This window comes from Drosophila rhopaloa, unplaced genomic scaffold (assembly GCF_018152115.1).
Source record: "Drosophila rhopaloa isolate 14029-0021.01 unplaced genomic scaffold, ASM1815211v1 contig_225, whole genome shotgun sequence".
NCBI lineage: Eukaryota > Metazoa > Arthropoda > Insecta > Diptera > Drosophilidae > Drosophila > Drosophila rhopaloa.
Genome location: NW_025335112.1, coordinates 27,611 through 45,744, shown reverse-complemented (window position 1 = coordinate 45,744; position 18,134 = coordinate 27,611). Strand labels below are relative to the sequence as shown.

General features: G+C 43.4%; 2 protein-coding genes across 2 annotated transcripts in view; one reads left to right on the top strand and one right to left on the bottom strand.

The window, feature by feature from the left end:
- Positions 1–18,134, bottom strand: part of LOC108053845 (myb-like protein AA) — a 61,417-nt gene that overhangs the window by 24,279 nt on the left and 19,004 nt on the right. The window contains 1 exon segment of the mRNA XM_044460795.1: positions 12,633–12,720. Within this exon segment, the coding sequence (XP_044316730.1) occupies positions 12,633–12,651 (19 nt within the window). The 5' untranslated portion in view covers positions 12,652–12,720.
- On the top strand, positions 2,715–3,270 carry LOC108053844 (NADH dehydrogenase [ubiquinone] 1 alpha subcomplex subunit 7). The gene has a single exon (XM_017136566.2). It carries the CDS (start codon positions 2,766–2,768, stop codon positions 3,195–3,197), a length of 432 nt encoding a protein of 143 aa, XP_016992055.2. The 5' UTR covers positions 2,715–2,765; the 3' UTR covers positions 3,198–3,270.

Sequence of the window (18,134 nt, the reverse complement as noted above, 5' to 3'; positions counted from 1 at the left end):
GAAGATAACTGGGTAAAGGTTTGGTTAACCCTGAAGCTGGAATATGAGCTGCATCATCACTCCCTCTTCCTAGTCACCGCAACATTGTTACACTTCATGCCTGGTGCAGAGAGTTATCCCCAGCGTCATATCTTTAACTTGACCCATTTGCTTAGTCAGCCAAAGTCAGGGAGGTCCGTCGAATCTCCCCACCAGCGCCGGCTAATTTCACAGCTAAGTTAAGTAGCCAAGAACTTGACAGTCATTTAATAAAATTTCATTTCCACCCATCATTTCAACGTCCTCGAGCCAGAGACAACGCACAGGGAAAGTCAAGTTCGAGTCTAAGTCGGAGTCCGCAATTTTGATGCGCAACAAAATTTTATGAAATACTTGGAGAGCAAATTTTATGTGAGTTGGAGACTATAAAATTTTAGCGCTAGCAAAAGTCACTGAAGAGCTTCCAGCGGTTTCGCCGGACTCCCCCTCAGCTTTTCGTGTCTTTGGGTCCCTGGGCTCGCCTTTGGCTAATAATACCAGAGCATTTACACCTTTATGGGGCGTACTTAGAAGCGCTTATTTATGCTAATGGCGGAAGTGGGCCAGGGATGAGGAGGAGGCAGGGGCCCGCCACTAATTCCACCCCGAAGCACTGTAAAAGCTTGAGCGCCAAACAACAAGGGATAGTGAGCTTAAGATTTGAGCAGGTAAAGTTGGGAGGATGTGCAGAGTACGTATATTTCATCACACCACTCGCAAAGTTGTGGGCCACCCTCATCTCTTGACCTTCCCAGCACCGTTCCCCTCACTCCCCACCCTCCGGATCCTGCCCCTCGCCCGGCGGACAACGACTTCGTGCTTCACATTCTTGTCTCGAATGTGTTTGTAATTTCCCTAGAGTGTGTTTGACTTTGACGACTTAAGTTGTAAAACTTTAACATTATCATTTTCACTACGACGAGACCAGGAGTAGAGCGCAGGACAAAAGCAAGACACGAGCAGATCCTTGGAGCATGTGTGTCCTGTCCGACGAAAGTCTGCTCCTTTAGATGCTTGTCCTGAGCCCAGACAGACATTTTGATGATGTTGACCTTCGCTGCTTTTACTTTCACCGCACAGCGTCGCCGTAAGTTCCCTCGGCTTCTTTTTAAGTTTTCTGCGACCTCTGGATATTGTTGACATATCGTATTACAACAGCAGATAAGGCCAACGGTGAGAGGGAAAGTTCAGGGAGCCCGCCAACTCTCGTCTAGCCCTGGCTCGAATTACGAAATCCCAAACCGATATTTTGGTAAATTTCTCCTCACATGTGTCAATTAGTTCAATCAGAAAGCGAACACACATCGACCGCATGTGCCTTTCGTCCTGAACCCCAGATGAACTACCCCAGAAAGACATCGACGAATCGAATGTCACTTTAAAGGTCTGTTTCTTTTCTATAGTGAAAATAACAAGCAACCAAGGAAATAAGGTAAATCACGACCGCGGCCAAACCTCCCTTAATCTAATTTCGGTGTTCAAAAAAATGTGATCAATTAGATGGCAGCGTTGTATCTTTATTGGATATTCAAAATGTGAGCGGGATATACAATTTTGAGGTTAATGCCCTTAAGTGAACTGAAAACTTTGCGTCTAAAAAAAAATAACAGCGGCCTAGTAAAAAATTTCAGTAAATAAATGAAGAAATAATTTCCGTCCTGACCATGATATTTTTACAATTACTTTTTCATATTGTATAAAGACAAATTACATTCATAAGGCAGTCTACAATGCAAATCGAAATGCGCATTTTTTCCACACCGAACTCATTTTTTCTCACACATTGAATCAATTTCTCCAGATTTTCCCATCCCATTAAAATGTTAACCTGATATTTAGCTTGCCGAGCTTATCGCCGGCGATTTCCCGTGTGCCGTAAATTGTAATCAAATTGGGCGAGGAGTCAATCTGATTTATGCATTTCCCATAGCCGATGACTCTCTTTTCGTTCGTTCGGAACCCGGGGCACAACTACCCCCCACCCTGCCGTTCTCGGGATTTCCCTTGAAAAGCCAAAAGGTAAACACATCAGCAGCGTTCGAAAATTACCGAGCCACCCTTTGGCACGCGGCGAAGGAGACCTTGTTCCACAAAGACATAATCAGCTCGATTTCGTAAATCTCGACAAGCTGCTTATCTGATGCAACGCGAGCGGAGTTTCAAGGATTCAAGGATCTGTATCCGTGATTAACATCTCCAGCTCATGTTCGCAGGGCAGAAATCCGGCCATGGGTGCTCCGGCTGACAGGCTGACAGCCGGACGTGCTGTACCGCCCTAAGTACAGTAAAGCCTGACGCGTGCTCCTGTCACACTTGCGACACATGGGGAGGTGGACCAGGGATCTCCGCTTTGATTGGCATCGGAAATTGAAGTGTTTTTATTAATTTCAATGTCGACTTTTTGCACTGTCTTCGATGATACTGCGAATGACTGCTTTTGGCCAAGGGCCGAGGTCCCCCTTTGCAGCTTTGTTTCTTTCTGCGGCCATAATTGAAATTCATCGTTGGCAGATTTCGATGCCGAGCTGATTGACAGCTGAGCGCGTGGAAAGATTGACGCTTATTGAATTGAGTCATCCGCTGTGGGGTGGCGCCACTCGGTGTTTGAAGCGGCAACTGTTGAGTCAGTTCGTGTGGAAACTGCGGAAAAGATTGCTGTGCATAAGCAATCCATTGTCAGTTGACTGTGTAGTCACTTGGGACTTGTGTCTAAATTTCCAACTCCTCGCCACACACACAAATCAGAGATGCCGCCAAAGCCCAAGCACCGCGACGTGGCCGAGTTCCTCAGCCGTCTCCGCAACTTCTTTTTGGGCCGCACCCACAAGACGGCCCTGCGTTTCGCCGACACGGTCTCCCCGCGGACTCAGCCGCCCCCGGACATTCCGCAGGGTCCCTCGCAGAACCTGTTCGCCAACTACTACTACTCAAGGGATCCTCGCAGCTCAGTCAGGCCGGCCGTCGATGTGGTGCAGGAGCACAAGCAGATGCTGGCAGCCAAGGAGAAGGCCGAGGAGGCGGCCAAAGCTGCGCAGGCCAAGACTGGACAGGGCCCGAAGGATGAATGTCCTCCGGAATGCGAGGATGTCGATGCCGAGGAGTGCGAACAAGAGGAGGACTCCTGCGCTAAGAAACTTCCCACTCCCGGCAAGGTCCATTCTTGGGAGGGACCACATTAACCGAGTTTCTAGTTCCTGTGTTGACACTCCGTTGAACATAATTAAAGTGTGCGGCTAGTTGCCTGCCCCATTACATGTGTGTTGCAGGTATTTACGACCTTGAGCAGAACAATTAGAGGGATTCACAGAGCAGGCAATGCAGCCGGTCGTAAAAATGTAAATCTAATTAGACGTCAGGAGTGAAAATCATTTATGGCACCTGCATGAAAATTTAATTAAGCACACAATTATCGAAGCTGGGAAGGCGCAAAATCGGATCCAAAGGGTTCGCTACTGGCCACAACAATAAATTTGCAGGCTTAATAACCTTTAATGCCATCAAAATTTATATTTACAATTTAAAACGAGGCAATTTGCCCGACGTTGAGTGGATTATGGGCCATTGTTAATGATGATTGCAGGTCGATTGTTAATTGTCTGGGCAGCACAATTTATGCTGATGACTTTCGCCCATCGATTTATTGATTGGAGTTTGATTTTGGCGCACATAGCCCAACCCCCGACGCTGGAGACTGCCAGCTCTCGCACAGAAAAGAAAAACATAACCAAGTTTTGCGCGTTATGCAAAAGTAATATTCTCCCCGCGCTAAGGGTGGCTCCCCTCGATTTATTGAAATTACCCTTACAGACGAAAGACCCGGGTTGAGTTGGAGGGTTGCACCGTTGGATTGAGAAAGGGTGTCAATTGCCCGGAAACTTCCGACTGTCAAGTCAACATGTTGCCGGGCTCTTCATCGCCAGCAGTTGGCGAAATATGAGACTTGATCCGAAACTGTGGCGCGCTTATATGACTGCTATCCACTTTCTTTTCTTGACTGTGAGTGAGTGCTTGCCAGAGCTGGTTTTTATTACCTCATATGAATAGGGAAATTCTGCCTAATTTAACCAAAACGGTGTTTGTAGCAACTGTGGCGCTTTGGAGACTGCGTTTCGGCAATCTGCAATGCTAATGCCTGGCAAAATTACTTTTACTGGACATTCTCAACTGGGCGCACTTAAAAAAAACAAATATTCAGAAAATCCGATGCCCACAAAGCAAACACTTCCGTCCGCACCCTTTCAACCCGCCCTTGAACCCGCATCCCCGCAATGTCAACCACTTGGGGTAACCGAAAAATTGCCTTTCATATAACGACAGCTGTGCCGCAGAGTCGCAGAATGTCAAGCTCCCGCCGCAAATGCTTCCCAATCAGAGACGCGTAATTAAAATATGTGCAAACAAACCGAAGGGAAAACTCTCATGTAAGAAAACACTGAGCAGAGCCAACTTTGTTTGCTTTGCGTGTTTTCCTATAAAACCAAAAGCAAAACCAAAGCAACAAACACAACAGCGGCAACTGGAATCGCGGCCAGGCAATAATAACAAGAAAAACATTTGCATAAAGCAACAAACGAGGAATTGGATGGAGTGGGACGCAGGCCAGACCAACCAAGTTTCAAGCGGAAGTTAATGAGTACTGGGTCTTGAGAAGGGAGCGTGACACGAGACTTGGGGTTCCAAATGGGTCCTGGATAGCACCATCGAATGTTCCAGCTAGTAAAACCGTACAATTTGTAATTGTCTTCTAAAACTATGAACTGGTACTGTGTTAGAAAGGACTACAAATCTGATAACTTAAAAGTTACTAAAGTACTTTATAGATGCAAAGATACTACTTTTACAAGGATATATTTTCTATTACTTTATACCTTGCAATAATATATTCAACATTATTAAACAAATGACTTTTTTTATTTAGTCAAGCGTGTCACGGCCACATCCCGGAACTTGGAATAGAAGAAATCTAAAAACTCAAATTCTCCCAAAGCGAAATCACTTCATTAATGCGTCATTTGTAAGGGGAGCCTGGCCAGACTTGGACTAGGACATCGCCATTCGCCACACTCCATTCACCATATGCAACATTGGCCCGCAGGCAATACGGAAGTTGTCTCCACGCCGGGCATGAAACTTTGCGCCGAACTTGCCACCGTAAGCTGCCCCAGGGTGGGGGGTTGACATCGTGCAAAAGTTGATTATTTTTTAGGGAGTCGCGCTAGTACAGTGAATAATGACTTTTGCCACCGTTCGCCGAGTGAGATGCCTCCGGCCAAGTTTACGTGCTTTTTTTATCTGTCGCCCTCTCGAAATTGGGGGAAAGTCCTTAGCTCTTGGTTTCCCGGCTGCCACCACGCCTCCCTGCCGCTTTCTGCTGTTGTCGCAAAGTTATGCAGGCTCATTAAGTTGTTGTACAGTTTAGAGAGAGAAAATTGTCAGCTTGCTTAATTTGCCCGAGTTGGGCTGAAGGCTGACGGGCAGCGGGTGGCGGGTGGATCTGGGGGAACGGAACTCGAGTGTAAACAAAAGACTTCCTTGCTGCGGCGCTCCTTTGTCCTTGTCCCGTTTGGTGGGGTAGTAGCTCATGGCGAGTGTTTAATGAAATGAATTTTAAGAGCGAATTTATTATATTTCCCCAAAATGAAATGGAAAGTGCGAGTCGCCCGGCCTCTGAATTTATTTCTCAGCCCCAAGAGCGGATGTAATTAAGCGAGGCTCTCGATTTTGATAGCGTACCAAGCAAATATCAAGGAACAAGGTAACATTTAAATATCTTAATAGTAAACGACCGTTTCCTACTCAATTTCACAATATCTATTCGCCTTTGCCAAAAGTACACAGAAAAGACTATAAAAATCACGAAAACATTTTAGCGGCTTTTTACAATAATGCAGAATTAAATAATTTTAGACTACCAGCCTGAAAAAATTGGAATACTTTTTATTATTAATTCATGTAGCTATGACAATGTTCGAAAAAATAAGACATTGATGAAAAATCATCCTTTGATCGAAAAATGACCAATTCGAGCATAAATTATCTTTGGAAAATATTAATATTTATGTTTGGAACCAACTCAGATCTAATCAAAATAAAAAAAAACCGTTGAGCTGATCTTGTTAGTGAATTCCATGGGTGAACGAGAATACGTATACTTGCAAATTTCGATCACACAATGCATTACTTTATCAAAGCTAATCAAATAATTTCGCATTACTTGCAAACTACTTACTATTTCTTTACTTATGCACCCCAAGCACAGCACAACAGATATCATTTTTCATTGGAAGAACTTTTGGGCTAAAATCCTACCCCGGAACGGCTGACCACATCAACTTTTGCTCTTCAGCTCTGACACAATTTCACCTTCAATTAAACTTGAGGTAATTGACGGCGATGCGGAGGAAAGAAATCCCCAATTGGTAACCGCAAGTCGGGGGAAAACTAATACAAGCAATCCTCCCCACGCAGCTGGAAAGATAAATGGCGATGCCTTAAACTGATTGTGTGGATTAAATTGCCATATTGGTGAAATTGGCAGAGACACCGTCTTCCATCTCCGCTCCCCGTGAGCTCTTTCTGCCAGGAGTCAGGCCAACAAGTATCGAAAACTTATTTTTGATAAGCGCAATTATAATTGGATTTGGAGGAAGTTGCTTCCGAAGCGAGCAGGTAATCGGAGTTGGCGCTAGTCCCCGCTTCGGAGTGGGAGCGATGATTAATCTACCTCCCGAGTATTTAAAAGCCAGCTCGCAGGCGGCAGCAAAGCAACCCGAAAGGAAAATTGGAAATGCGTTGTTTGGCTGCGATAAAGACGTGTTCGAGGCCACCCGCTCCCCACTCGGTGTTTCTTTTTGTAAATGTTTGCTGTCAAGATAAGCACAACCCAGCGTGTGGTTTGCTCTGATTCGCCCCTCCCCGGCCCCCTGATCCAGCACCCCGTCCGATAAGGATTACTCGCGGTGGGGGCAAGGAGTTTGTCAGGAGTCTCGGAGGCTGAGTCAAGACGGGTCTTAGCAGAGACAAATGAAGTTGTTAGCGGGTGGCCCCAGAGAGATGTTTTCAGGGCCGACCCTTTGCGGGGAGTGGGTGGCCAAAGGTCGATGCATTTCGGTGTTGCCTTTGATGTGCCCTCGCTGTGCCAGTTGATTGGTCATTCGGCCATTAATTGAGTTTAATTATTGGGGCGTTAATGAGGGGGTTGGTCCGGTCTCCCACCGAACGGAGGGTGGAACTGGAATGCAGCCGGGAAAGGGCAGATGATGGATGGGCGTGGGTGAAAGGAGTCAGGCGCTCGTTAAAGCCAGATTAAACGATTCTCAAGCAGGTCCTGAAACTTATAGCTAAGCCTTGATTAGTTGCCGGCTCTGGGAGCTGTCGAGGGGGTCGGGCTCTGAAGTCGGATATTTGCCACCTTCCAAAGCCGCCAACACACCCAGCGATGTCGATGGCTCATTAAAACTCTGCACATAACTCAAGGCGCGGGGCGAGTGCCCTGGACCACACAACCCAAAATGATAGACATTTATTTGCGCCCATAATTAAACGCAGACAATGCCAGCAAACAATGTTTGGGGCCGGCAACGCCTCCCTTGTCAAATATTTCAGGGCTGCGTTGGCAACAATTTACAAAATGCAAATGGGCGTTGTTTCCGCCTCCGCCGCCGCCACCCCGAGTCCTCTAATGAGCCCTCTTCCAAGTCGAGGCATAAATTTGGGAAATTCCGCATGCTGCTTCCTGTGCCTTGAGCACATGTGCCTCAAGTGGGTGGGTCTTCGTCCATTTTGTTCCGTTTAATTGTTGATTTTTCTTAATGGAAAAGCAACAGCAACTGTGGCAAAGTTTTTCTCAGAGCATCTCCCGATTGCAGTCAATTAAAAATTGCTAAGGAATCTCCGGCCCTCCTCGCCCTCCCTCGGGCCATCCCTTTCACTGACCGACCCTTTCGTGAACACCAAGGGACACTTCCAGTCAGCGCCTTTGTTGTGTGCAAATTAATGATGGCAATGATTTCGCTGGGGGTGTTTAAATTATGTTGCTCTTGAAATTCTGTTGATTTTAAGTTTTAATTGTACTTGTCAACCGTAAAACGGGGGCAGGCCGCTGACTTTGGGGGTTGTTTCGGGACTTACGTAATTTAACGAAGTAATTGAAATATTTCCTATAACTGTCCCGTTCAATCTTTAATCTTCCAGCTCTCCTGAATAGCTGGAGTACAATTTTCAACAGCAGCGCCGGCAAAGTTTTCCAAGCCCACACCCATCAATCCCCATCAGGACAGACATCCACGTCAAAGTTGCACACTGCGCTTTTATGCAGATAAATTGTCGGTTATTCCCACTCCGAGCCCCGCCTTCCCCCGCTCCGCGTTTCGTTCGGTTGCCTTTGCTGCCGCGTCAGTTGATTCGGGCCGGGGCTCCGGACGGGATCTGGAGGATCCGAACGGACCAATGGAACCAGATCCAGACCCAGCCCAGACCCAGACCCAACCCACGCCCAGAAAGCGCCGGAACAGAGCTGCCTTTGCCTGATTGTTTCATAAAAGTTTCTGGTGCAAGCCCAGCCACTATTGTTGTATTTGTTGCTCCTGCTGTTGTTGTGATTTGTGCAAATTAATTTGCTTATAATTTTTACGCTTAGTTAAACACAATTTTGAGTGATTTTCACACAGAGCCCAATGCCTGGGTGCTAAAAAGTTTTCCCTTCTTGGGGCAGGCGCGCAGTGGGCCCTAGCCTTGCCGAACGGAGAACGGCCGAAGGGGCCTCCCATTTGGGGAATATAGAAATTTGCATTGGAATCCCTTTTAAAGCCGGGCCAGCGCAAATCCTCATTTAAACGGAGAGAGCCGAAGCTCCCAGTTGCATTCCCCGGGGGCTTCGTTAGGCGCAACTGGCGGCCATGCAAATGTGGGCGGATGCGGAGGATGGGGAATCGACTACAAAAAGGCACATTTAAATTTTATTTCCGGGGTGGCCCCGCCACTCCGAAGAATTTTCCACCCATTTGAGCGTTTTTCATATTTTTATAAATTGCTATAAATTGAGATATTAATACGATACGCGACAAAAGTCACGGGATTCAGCTCCAGCCCGGCCCGACTCAAATTGCCGCTGCTGTTGTTGGTCGCTTGGTTCGCTGATTCCGCTGCGAACATGCGGCAAAAAGTGTCGGGACATTAAAAAATACGCGCGCAAGTGTGGCGCAAACAAAATGTTCAGTTATTTGTATAAATCGCGATGCGACAACTTTTTCGGCGGTAACATTTGGCTGCAAGAGTTGGCCTCGCGGTAATGATGAAGTTTCGTCCGACTGGAACAACTGGGACTTCTCTTATCTGGGCTGGCTTTAAGCCGTAATTTAAGCACAGACCGGCATTGAAGTTGCAGTTAGTGCGTTGTCTCCCGAATGGCCTTTGAGGCAGCTTAAATATTCCATTCACACATTCTCCACACATTTCGTCAGCCGCTTCAATTGGACTGATTTAATTGAATCAGTTCGGTCGTCTAGTACTGGCCCCTCCCCCCACCTCTGGTCTACCGATTCCGTGTCTTCGGTCTTTCAATTTACTACCCCTGTCATTGTTGTTCCTCTAGTTTCGGGTCTACGTTTGACTATTCACTCCACCTCACAGTTCTTTCTTTTTTTGCACACGTTTGCGTGCCATGCACGGCATAAAAATTTTGACACAAAAGCCGTTGCATACAATTGGGCGCAGAGCAGCGGCACACACAGATGGCCTAGCTGGCCATGTATGTGTCTGTGTCTGTGTCTATGTCTGCGACTGTGTGTGTAGAAAAGGAGGGGAAAAGAGGCTCTACGAGCGCCGTAGAGACGTGTTGAGGTCGTTGTCAAGCTCTGATTTTGTATGCAGCAGCCCAAAAAATCTTTCTAAAGATTTATTTTGCGAGTAGATACTCGCAGATGAAGTCGTCACGCCTGATTACAGATCCTTCGGAACCTTTGAATATTTAGCCAGACATTTAAAATACAATGATGTATCACCTCAAGATCAGTTTCGAAGAAAGTGTTCAGGGAAAATATGAAAACTTTAATTGAAATATTTATACCCTTGCAGACAGTATTTTAATTAAGTCAAAAGTTTGCAACGCAGTTCTAGAACAGCATCGCCGGGCCATTCGATCAAGCCATTTCTAACTGCAATATCATAAATAAAATAAAATTACAACTTCGTTGTTTTTTTTCAAATACCCATTTACTCCAAAATATAGTCCGTTCTTGAAATTTCGGAATTACGGTTTTACTTTTATAAAAATCGGATTACTATATTAATATCTAACATAAGAAGGATCAAAAATTGAAACGAAAAACAGCTGAAAAGGTATATAAACTTCAGTTTGCTTGCTTTCTTGATGTATCTTTGAGCTAATAAGCCGAATATAATAATTTTTCATCTTTTTGTTTTCTTGAAATACTTTTCTTATTGAAGTTACATTTTTGAACCAAGCTTTTCGTTACTCTCGTATTATGTTTGAAACAAATTTTTTTTTTTTTTTAAGTTCAGATCGACTCCTTTTATCTGATTTATTAATACCCGCTCAACAATTACCTACATTTCGACCAGCACCCAAAAAGCAACGATTCGGAATTTTATTCGAAACTCCTTATATTGAGGTTGCAATCCAATATCTTTACAGAAGCCTTACTAATATCCATTTCTAGCTAACTACTGTATTTGTACCAAAGATAAACGATAGGAAAAACTTTCCCCCTACACTTCCACCCTTCTCCTCCCCCTTTGGCTAACATCCTTATAAATAATGCTAAATAAATTACCCCGCATCGAAAAACAATCATTACACTTGTGAACCATGGCCAATTTCGATTAGAGGGATCGAGTCGCTCAGGAACAAAAGTGAAACTAACTTTTGGTTCATTCATAAAGAAAAGAAGTTCGACGGTGTGGGGCTGGATTAAACTGTATCTCATGAGGGGCCTACGCACGTATAAGATTTCTTATTTACGATAGGGAGACACTGCAGAAATAGCAAAATAGCAAAGAAAAAGTAGGAAGAAATGGCAAGTCCCCGCCCACCAGCTGTTCGCCCCTTGAACCCACTCTCGAAGCTAGTCAGGCAGAAAAAAGGCAGACAACGCAGAGACAAAACACAAGCCAGTAAAAAGGCCAAATATTGAATCGTGCGTAATTTACGATAAAAAGGGGAAAATTGGAAAAGTTTTCTCCAGTCTCCCTCCCAGATTTAGTAGTAAGTAAGGCAGAAGATTGGGGCTGGGACCTTCATCGTTCGCTTTCGCTTATTTATGTAGTTCGTGTCGAGGGGCAGCAAGGCACGTGTTTCTCCGCAGACGGTTGGTGGCAACGGAGGGCCCCTTCCGGCCATGTAAATAAAAATTCTGATTGCCTGAACTCGGGCGCTCGAGCCCATAGCATGTGGGAGTTGTGTGTGTCTCCAGGACCAATCGAACGTTTTTATTAAATATTACAAGTAGCTAAATAAATTAGACAAAGGACTGCTATTGCGTTGCCTGGGAATGTGAATGGAGCTCGTACGGGGGAAATTGGGGAGAGCTAAGAGCTATTGTTCTCGATAATAACTCCTTCGGGCGGTCCTCATGCCCTCCGCTGCACGGACTCATCGGCCAACATGTCGTATGCGTTTTAATGTAAATGTATGCCTTAATTGCAAAGGACTTTTTGCGTGCGGACACATTGAGCTGCAGCTGTTTCAGCGGCGCCATTAAATCGCATTTGGTCAGCCGATTGTTGGCGTCGGGCACTTTGCATCGCGATAGGCGGAACGGCCTCCCTCCCCCTCACAAAAGCTCTGCCATAAAAACATTTATGTAATTGCTGTTATCGACAGCGGCTGGCTCTGCAAAATGGCCTCGTGGTCGCATCCCGTATCGGGAATGACGATGGCGATGGCGATGGCCCCGTAAACGGGCCTTTAATACACTTTTGATTGGATTGTCGCACAAGTTAATTGAACGGCGAGGCATATTGCTAACATTGTCGGGCCGGGCACCGCCTAAGCCACTGAGCCGTCGCGTTTTTAGCCGGCCAGCACAAATCTGGTGGCAATTAATTTTGAAACTAGCAGGAAGGGCTCTTCACTCCCGCACCATCCCTCCACGGCTCCACGAAACTCAATTCATGTCGATTCATGGAAGCTCATTAGTTCGCAGACTGGACATGGCCAACCCCCAAAAATATGCAGCAGTTTCTTTGTTCGGTTGTATCGAGGCCACCCGCCTCAGCATCCAGTGCAACTTTTCCGTCTCTGGATCTCTATCTCAGCCCGGCTCGATTCCTTTTTAATGCTCGAACGCACTCTTATCTTTTGTTGTCCTCGTCGAGCAAATTGTTTGAGAATGACCCGCGTAATTTTGCTCCTTAGCTGATTTACTGTAAATTGTATTGTGGCAGAGATTGGGCCAATCCCATAAAAAATCGTATACATGTGGCATCGAAATGTATTCGACAAGCTTACAAATTGATTGACCTCCAGAAGAGGATTTGCTCCACCTTTCTCTTGGCTTGTGACTCGATCCTGGCCTGCGCTAATGGATGGTCAGTAATTTGGCATGTGTCAACGCCAGGAAGGTAATGAATGTTTCCTCTGATTGGTGACTTACCTTTCTGATAACTCATCATTGAGAATTAGTTGCGCATAGATGAGAGGAATGAAAGCCGGGTTCAATACAGCAAAGCCAGTGTGGAGAACTGAAAGACGAAGGGAATGAAATGATCAGATTTATGGATGACTTAAGAATTTCTATAATTTTACTATGGAGCCCTGATGCAATCGGCATAATAGGGGAGGGACTCCACCCCAGCCCTTCGGCAAACACCATCTTCACCGGCATCGCCTTCTGCCACTTTAGCACATTTTTACTTCTGCGACTACTTGAGGCAGTTAAAAACCTTTTGCATTCGTTTGTTTGACTTCTCCATCCAGCAAAAAGATGGCAGCATTCTCGTTCTCGATGTGTACTTAGAACTGAGCCCGCATCCCAGAAGCAGTTGCAGAAGACGAACCCAAGACGTTGTAGTGGCTCAAGAAGGAGGAGCGAGTAAACAATCTCAAGTTTTGTTGGCGTTAGTTTTGTAAATTGCAGGTTGCAACATTTTCATTAAATTAAGTCAAATAGCAAACAAGTGGATAGGAGCCTGGCAAGACTATGGCAAACAATCAGGACTCCTGGCTCCTGACGAGAGTCCTGTAAACAATAACAGTTAACTGCCAGGCGGGTAAGCAGATAGGCATTACCGAAATTAAGACCCAAGGAGGTGGGCTCGCCCCGAGTGAACTATGGGGAATGAAGTTGTCATAGGCTGGGAGGATTTCGCCGAGGGATTGCGGCGTTGCCAGGCGATGACTTTGATCAAAAATCCCCAAATAACGATTGCAAATGCTCCGAAATTATATTTCCATTCTAGTCTGCTCCCGATTAATCTGCGGACGTTTCTGGCACGAGACTCGGTAGCCGAAACACCAAACGTCAGCTGAAACTGACAGCGTGTCCTGGTTGCACATTTTTGCCTGGCTCGACAAAAGTCAAGAGCTCACAGCCGAGAGGGCCACAGTCTCCTCCCCGGCATGGCATTAATTAAGTTTGTAACGACAAATGCCAACACGACACGAGACGTAAACACTCGCACAGACACACGCCCTCCCATAAATCAGCCAGCTCCATCTCCATACAAATGCAAAGCGGCAGCAGCGACAACGGCTCAAAGGATATTCCAAACGGGCTGGACGGGGACCCAGTGCAGTGCCGGTGCTGCTTGGATGTCATGACGATGTTAATTTTATAAACTCTTCACTTTTTAGCCCCCTTGCTGCCCCCGATCCCGGCAAACGCTTCAGGAGCGCAAACTATCCCGCCCTCGTGGTTGTTTTTGTTGGTCCTGCGTGTTTGTGTCCACGCTAGTTAGCGCCTGCGGTGGGTTTGTGTCTGTGCTGTGACGGATGTGCGTGGCATGAGTGTGGGTGTGTTTGTGTCTCCTGCCGTCTCGTTAACGGGATTTGAGGGTCGTTTTAGCATCGCCTCCGTTGCGGCTGCTGTACTTAAATAAACGTAAATATTTCTGACTTTAACTTTGTGGTAGATGTGCTCTTGCAAAACTGTCCCAAACATGATATTTTTAATTATAGGATTAGTTTTGAAGGAATTCAATTCAATTCTTTAAGCTTTATTAATTATAGGATTAGTTTTGAAGGAATTCAATTCAATTCTTTAAGCTTTATTAAAAAAATATATCTCTATTCATGTATACGCTAAAAAAGTATTATTTACTGTGTGATTAATTCTTGATTGGCAATATTAGGATATAAATATATTATTAACCAGCTGGTTTTTATTGACTTTACTCGCTCAGTTCAAGGCCATCCTATAAGCTAAATTAGCTCTATCGGGGCTGAAAATCAGCTATGAACTTATATGTCTTCAGAAATTTTAAATGTGTACAAACCCACATTTGAACCCTCTACTTTCAACGTTTAAAACTTCTGGCACGTCTTTAAGCCAGCCAGTGCCGGCTCTGATTTATTTTAATTTTCCTAGCCACGTGCAACATTTTTTTATTTGTTTGACGCGCCGCATTTTGCAGCTCGCATTTTCCAGCCAGGCGCTCCTCGTATGGGAAACTCGAGGAGCCAACGAAACGTAGCCTAGCAATTGAGCCTTGACAGAAGGTGGAAAGCAGGGGAGGCAGGAAACGCCGACTTTGCTTTGTGCAACAGCGCGTGAATCGGTAAAGGAGGTAAAAATGCAATGTCTAGGCAAACACAGAGAGTGGGGTAAATATATATATATGGTTGGGTGGCAGTGGAAAAGAATTTTATTTGTTTATAGCACAGAAAGCGGCCAACAAAAAGTGCAACGCAGCTGCCGGCTAAAAAGCAAGGAGCAAGGACTCTTAGAACATTGCAGGTGCAACAGACTCCCACACACACGCTCATTGTCAATATGGGGCGTAGAAAACTTGCGACTATGTGGGAGTATCTATTGTCTGTCTGTCCCATATGGGTATCTGTGTGCATTAACGGTCTTTGCAATGATTTTGTTTTTCCGTAAGTTGTGTAAAAGTGAAACGCCCTTTTAAATAAAAAAAAATAAAAAGTAGGGAAGGGAAGTGTTTTTTCGGAAAAAAAAAGTATTCCGAATAGCAGCCGCCATTTTCAGTTACTTAAATTTCATATAAACATTTTTCTAATACATTTTAAAGTCCAAACATATGTACGATTATGCTTAATAAACCACCATTTTTATTTTTGAATCCAAGCTTTATACTAAATAATTATTCTTAAGTTCCATAAACTTTGTTGTCAATATAACTATTGACGGTAGTACAAGGAACGACGATGAAATTCGCTGTGATGGTCCGATATGAACGAGTGAAAGGAATCGCTCTAACTAAATGGGACTGAGCTTTAAGGGACAGTGGGGCAAATTGTTCCAATGTCGTTTTTAACCCTGGTTGAGTTCTTGTTAAAAATATGCGTCCAAAAAACCAATTGCTTAGAATTTAATGCTCCGTTAAAAAGGTATTAACAATATTAAAATTTGTATTTCTTTCCAAAAATAACATTTTTTATTGTTTGTCGAATTCTAAAAATGGATACTGGAATCATTATTATGTTTTAGGAGTTCAAAAGTCGACTGTTTTTTGTGTGTTTTTTACCTGATCTTTATAAATAGAATTCTTTTAAACTTGGAGGGTCAACTCTTTAAAATTGTTGGATGCCGTTTTAGACGGAAGTGGTAGAGTTAGAGGTTGGTGTCCATTGACGATTGTCATCATAGTTAACTGCTAACGGAACACCTGGAGGATTATGTCATATAGTTTCCATATGAAAATCGTACTATCTTTATTTTTTTAAGCATAGAAATACAGAATATTGAATTTTTGTACATAATATCTGCTTGGGTATATAAACTTCGGCTCTCCAAAGTTTTGTTTCCCTTTTGTTTATAATTAGAGATAGAAAGCCCTTAAGTTCTTAAGCTTTTGACAGATATCAATTGCACATAATTAAAAATTTACCTATTTGGAACCTTCCAAAAGAAAAATGCAGAAGAAGTCTTAATGAAAAAATGTTCAAAGTTTCATTTCAATCGTCGCTTTTTGTCACGATCGTCACGACTTTCTACTTCGCCGTATTACGAAGAGAGTAAATTTAAACGGACGATAAAACGATTTTCATTTTCTGGTCTGCACTTTGAGGCCACATATTATTGACATACCTTTCTTCTCTTCTTAGATCGTCTTTGTCAAGCTTGACGTTAAATCACGTGCTAAAATTTAAATTTAATTTTTAAAGAAATAATAATGAATATATATGGTCACACAATCTGAACGCTTGTCAAAAACTTAATATTTATTCTTCTATGCACAGGTTTAATTTTTGAATCATTTACGTTTTGATATTTTTGTTTTATTCTGTTTTTTACTTATTGAATATTCTCTCATAGAGACTGACAAAAATGAATCCCTCGAAGCATAAAAAGTAAAATGTAAATGGTAAGGTTAATTTTATAGCCATTTTATTTTTTTAGTTGTGAAAACATCTATTCCATATAAAAAAATCTTAAAGTTAAATCAAATGTTTATTTATGTATAACTATAAAAATATTAATATTTTCACTCAGAAAACAGATTATAGTCAAATGCTATGTCCTGACATGGCATATGTGGCATCATTTGCAATCGTATTTGCTCAACTATTTGTAAACATTTTCCATTAACCCTTGCAATCCCTTCACCGATTACGTTTGCAAAGTGCAACATCCGAAAGCGGAGTACATAATTTAAATGGCAACTTTAAAATGTTTACCAAACGCTTCATCGTAGTTGTAATGTGAATTTACGGGCCAGCAGTATCCAAACACACTGGCACCAACACAACCACACACCCACACACACATTCAGCAGTGTCTGTTGCTATTTGCGCTTAACCCACGAAAGGAGAGCCCTGAAAGGCAGGCTACCTTTTTTCTTCTCGACTCTGCAGGCGCGAAAAGATATGCGACCGACGGCGTGGAGGAAATGGAGGAGTGTAAAAATGGAGGGACCGACGCAAGTTCACCATTCGACACTCAGTCAGTCGGATGGACGGACTTTCGTGCTCATTACTGTGGCAAATTTTTTCTACGTTCCCGCTGGATTTTAATTAAAATTAATTACATTAAGTGCAGTGAGCAAACAACAAACATCAGCATAGAAATCCGCAATCGCCGCCGAGAAACAGAAAAACAACTAAAGAGGTGAAACGCTGTAGTCGACTTTAAGATACCCGCCGTTCAATCTTCTGTTACAAAAGAGATGCATAATTAATAAAAATAAATAAAATTCAATTCTTGAGCTATTAATAAAATTTATTGTTGCTATAGAAATTTATTAATATTTATTAGAGAGTTGGGTTACACTTAAATAAGTAGAATTAAATTTTGTTAAAGACTTTTCGGGGCTATTGATGTTCATTCGGACATACGGACATGGGTTGATTCGACGGTGATTAAGAATATATTTACTTTTTTTCTCTTTACATACTGTTCCATAAACGAAACATACCCGTTTACTGAACAAATAACGCGTATAAAAATAAAAGAGCCCTACATGCAGACTCGGCAAAGAGAGAAAGAAATACCAAGAATTGTAAAGAACGAGCTCGGCAGTTAAAGCCTTAACGCGCTTTAATCGGCTCCGTGCTTTGATGGTTAACATTAAAATTTTCATTTTTTCTCCAAATTTTTTTGGCACACATCCGTTGGGTCAAATACTATTTTTTTACAAAGCTTTCTTTATTCTGATGTTAATATAGGAGCAGACGGAATTTTTTTGATTAGACCTGTCTAAATGAGCCTTTTGAATGTGGTTGTGTGTTGAAAACTGAAAACTGTATTTCAAATGAAAAAATGTATGCACAGCTTATGTTTTATTCATTCACATGCTTAACCTATTATGAAAATATAGTTGGGATCGTTTATTGAAGCAAGTTTTTTCTTAGACTTTGCGATTTGCGATTAGTGCTAGCAAGAAAACATGAAAGAATTTTGAAATCTAAATATCATTCATTATTAAAAGGAGACATTAAAGTTTCAAACATTAAAATCAGAGGGATAAACATATTT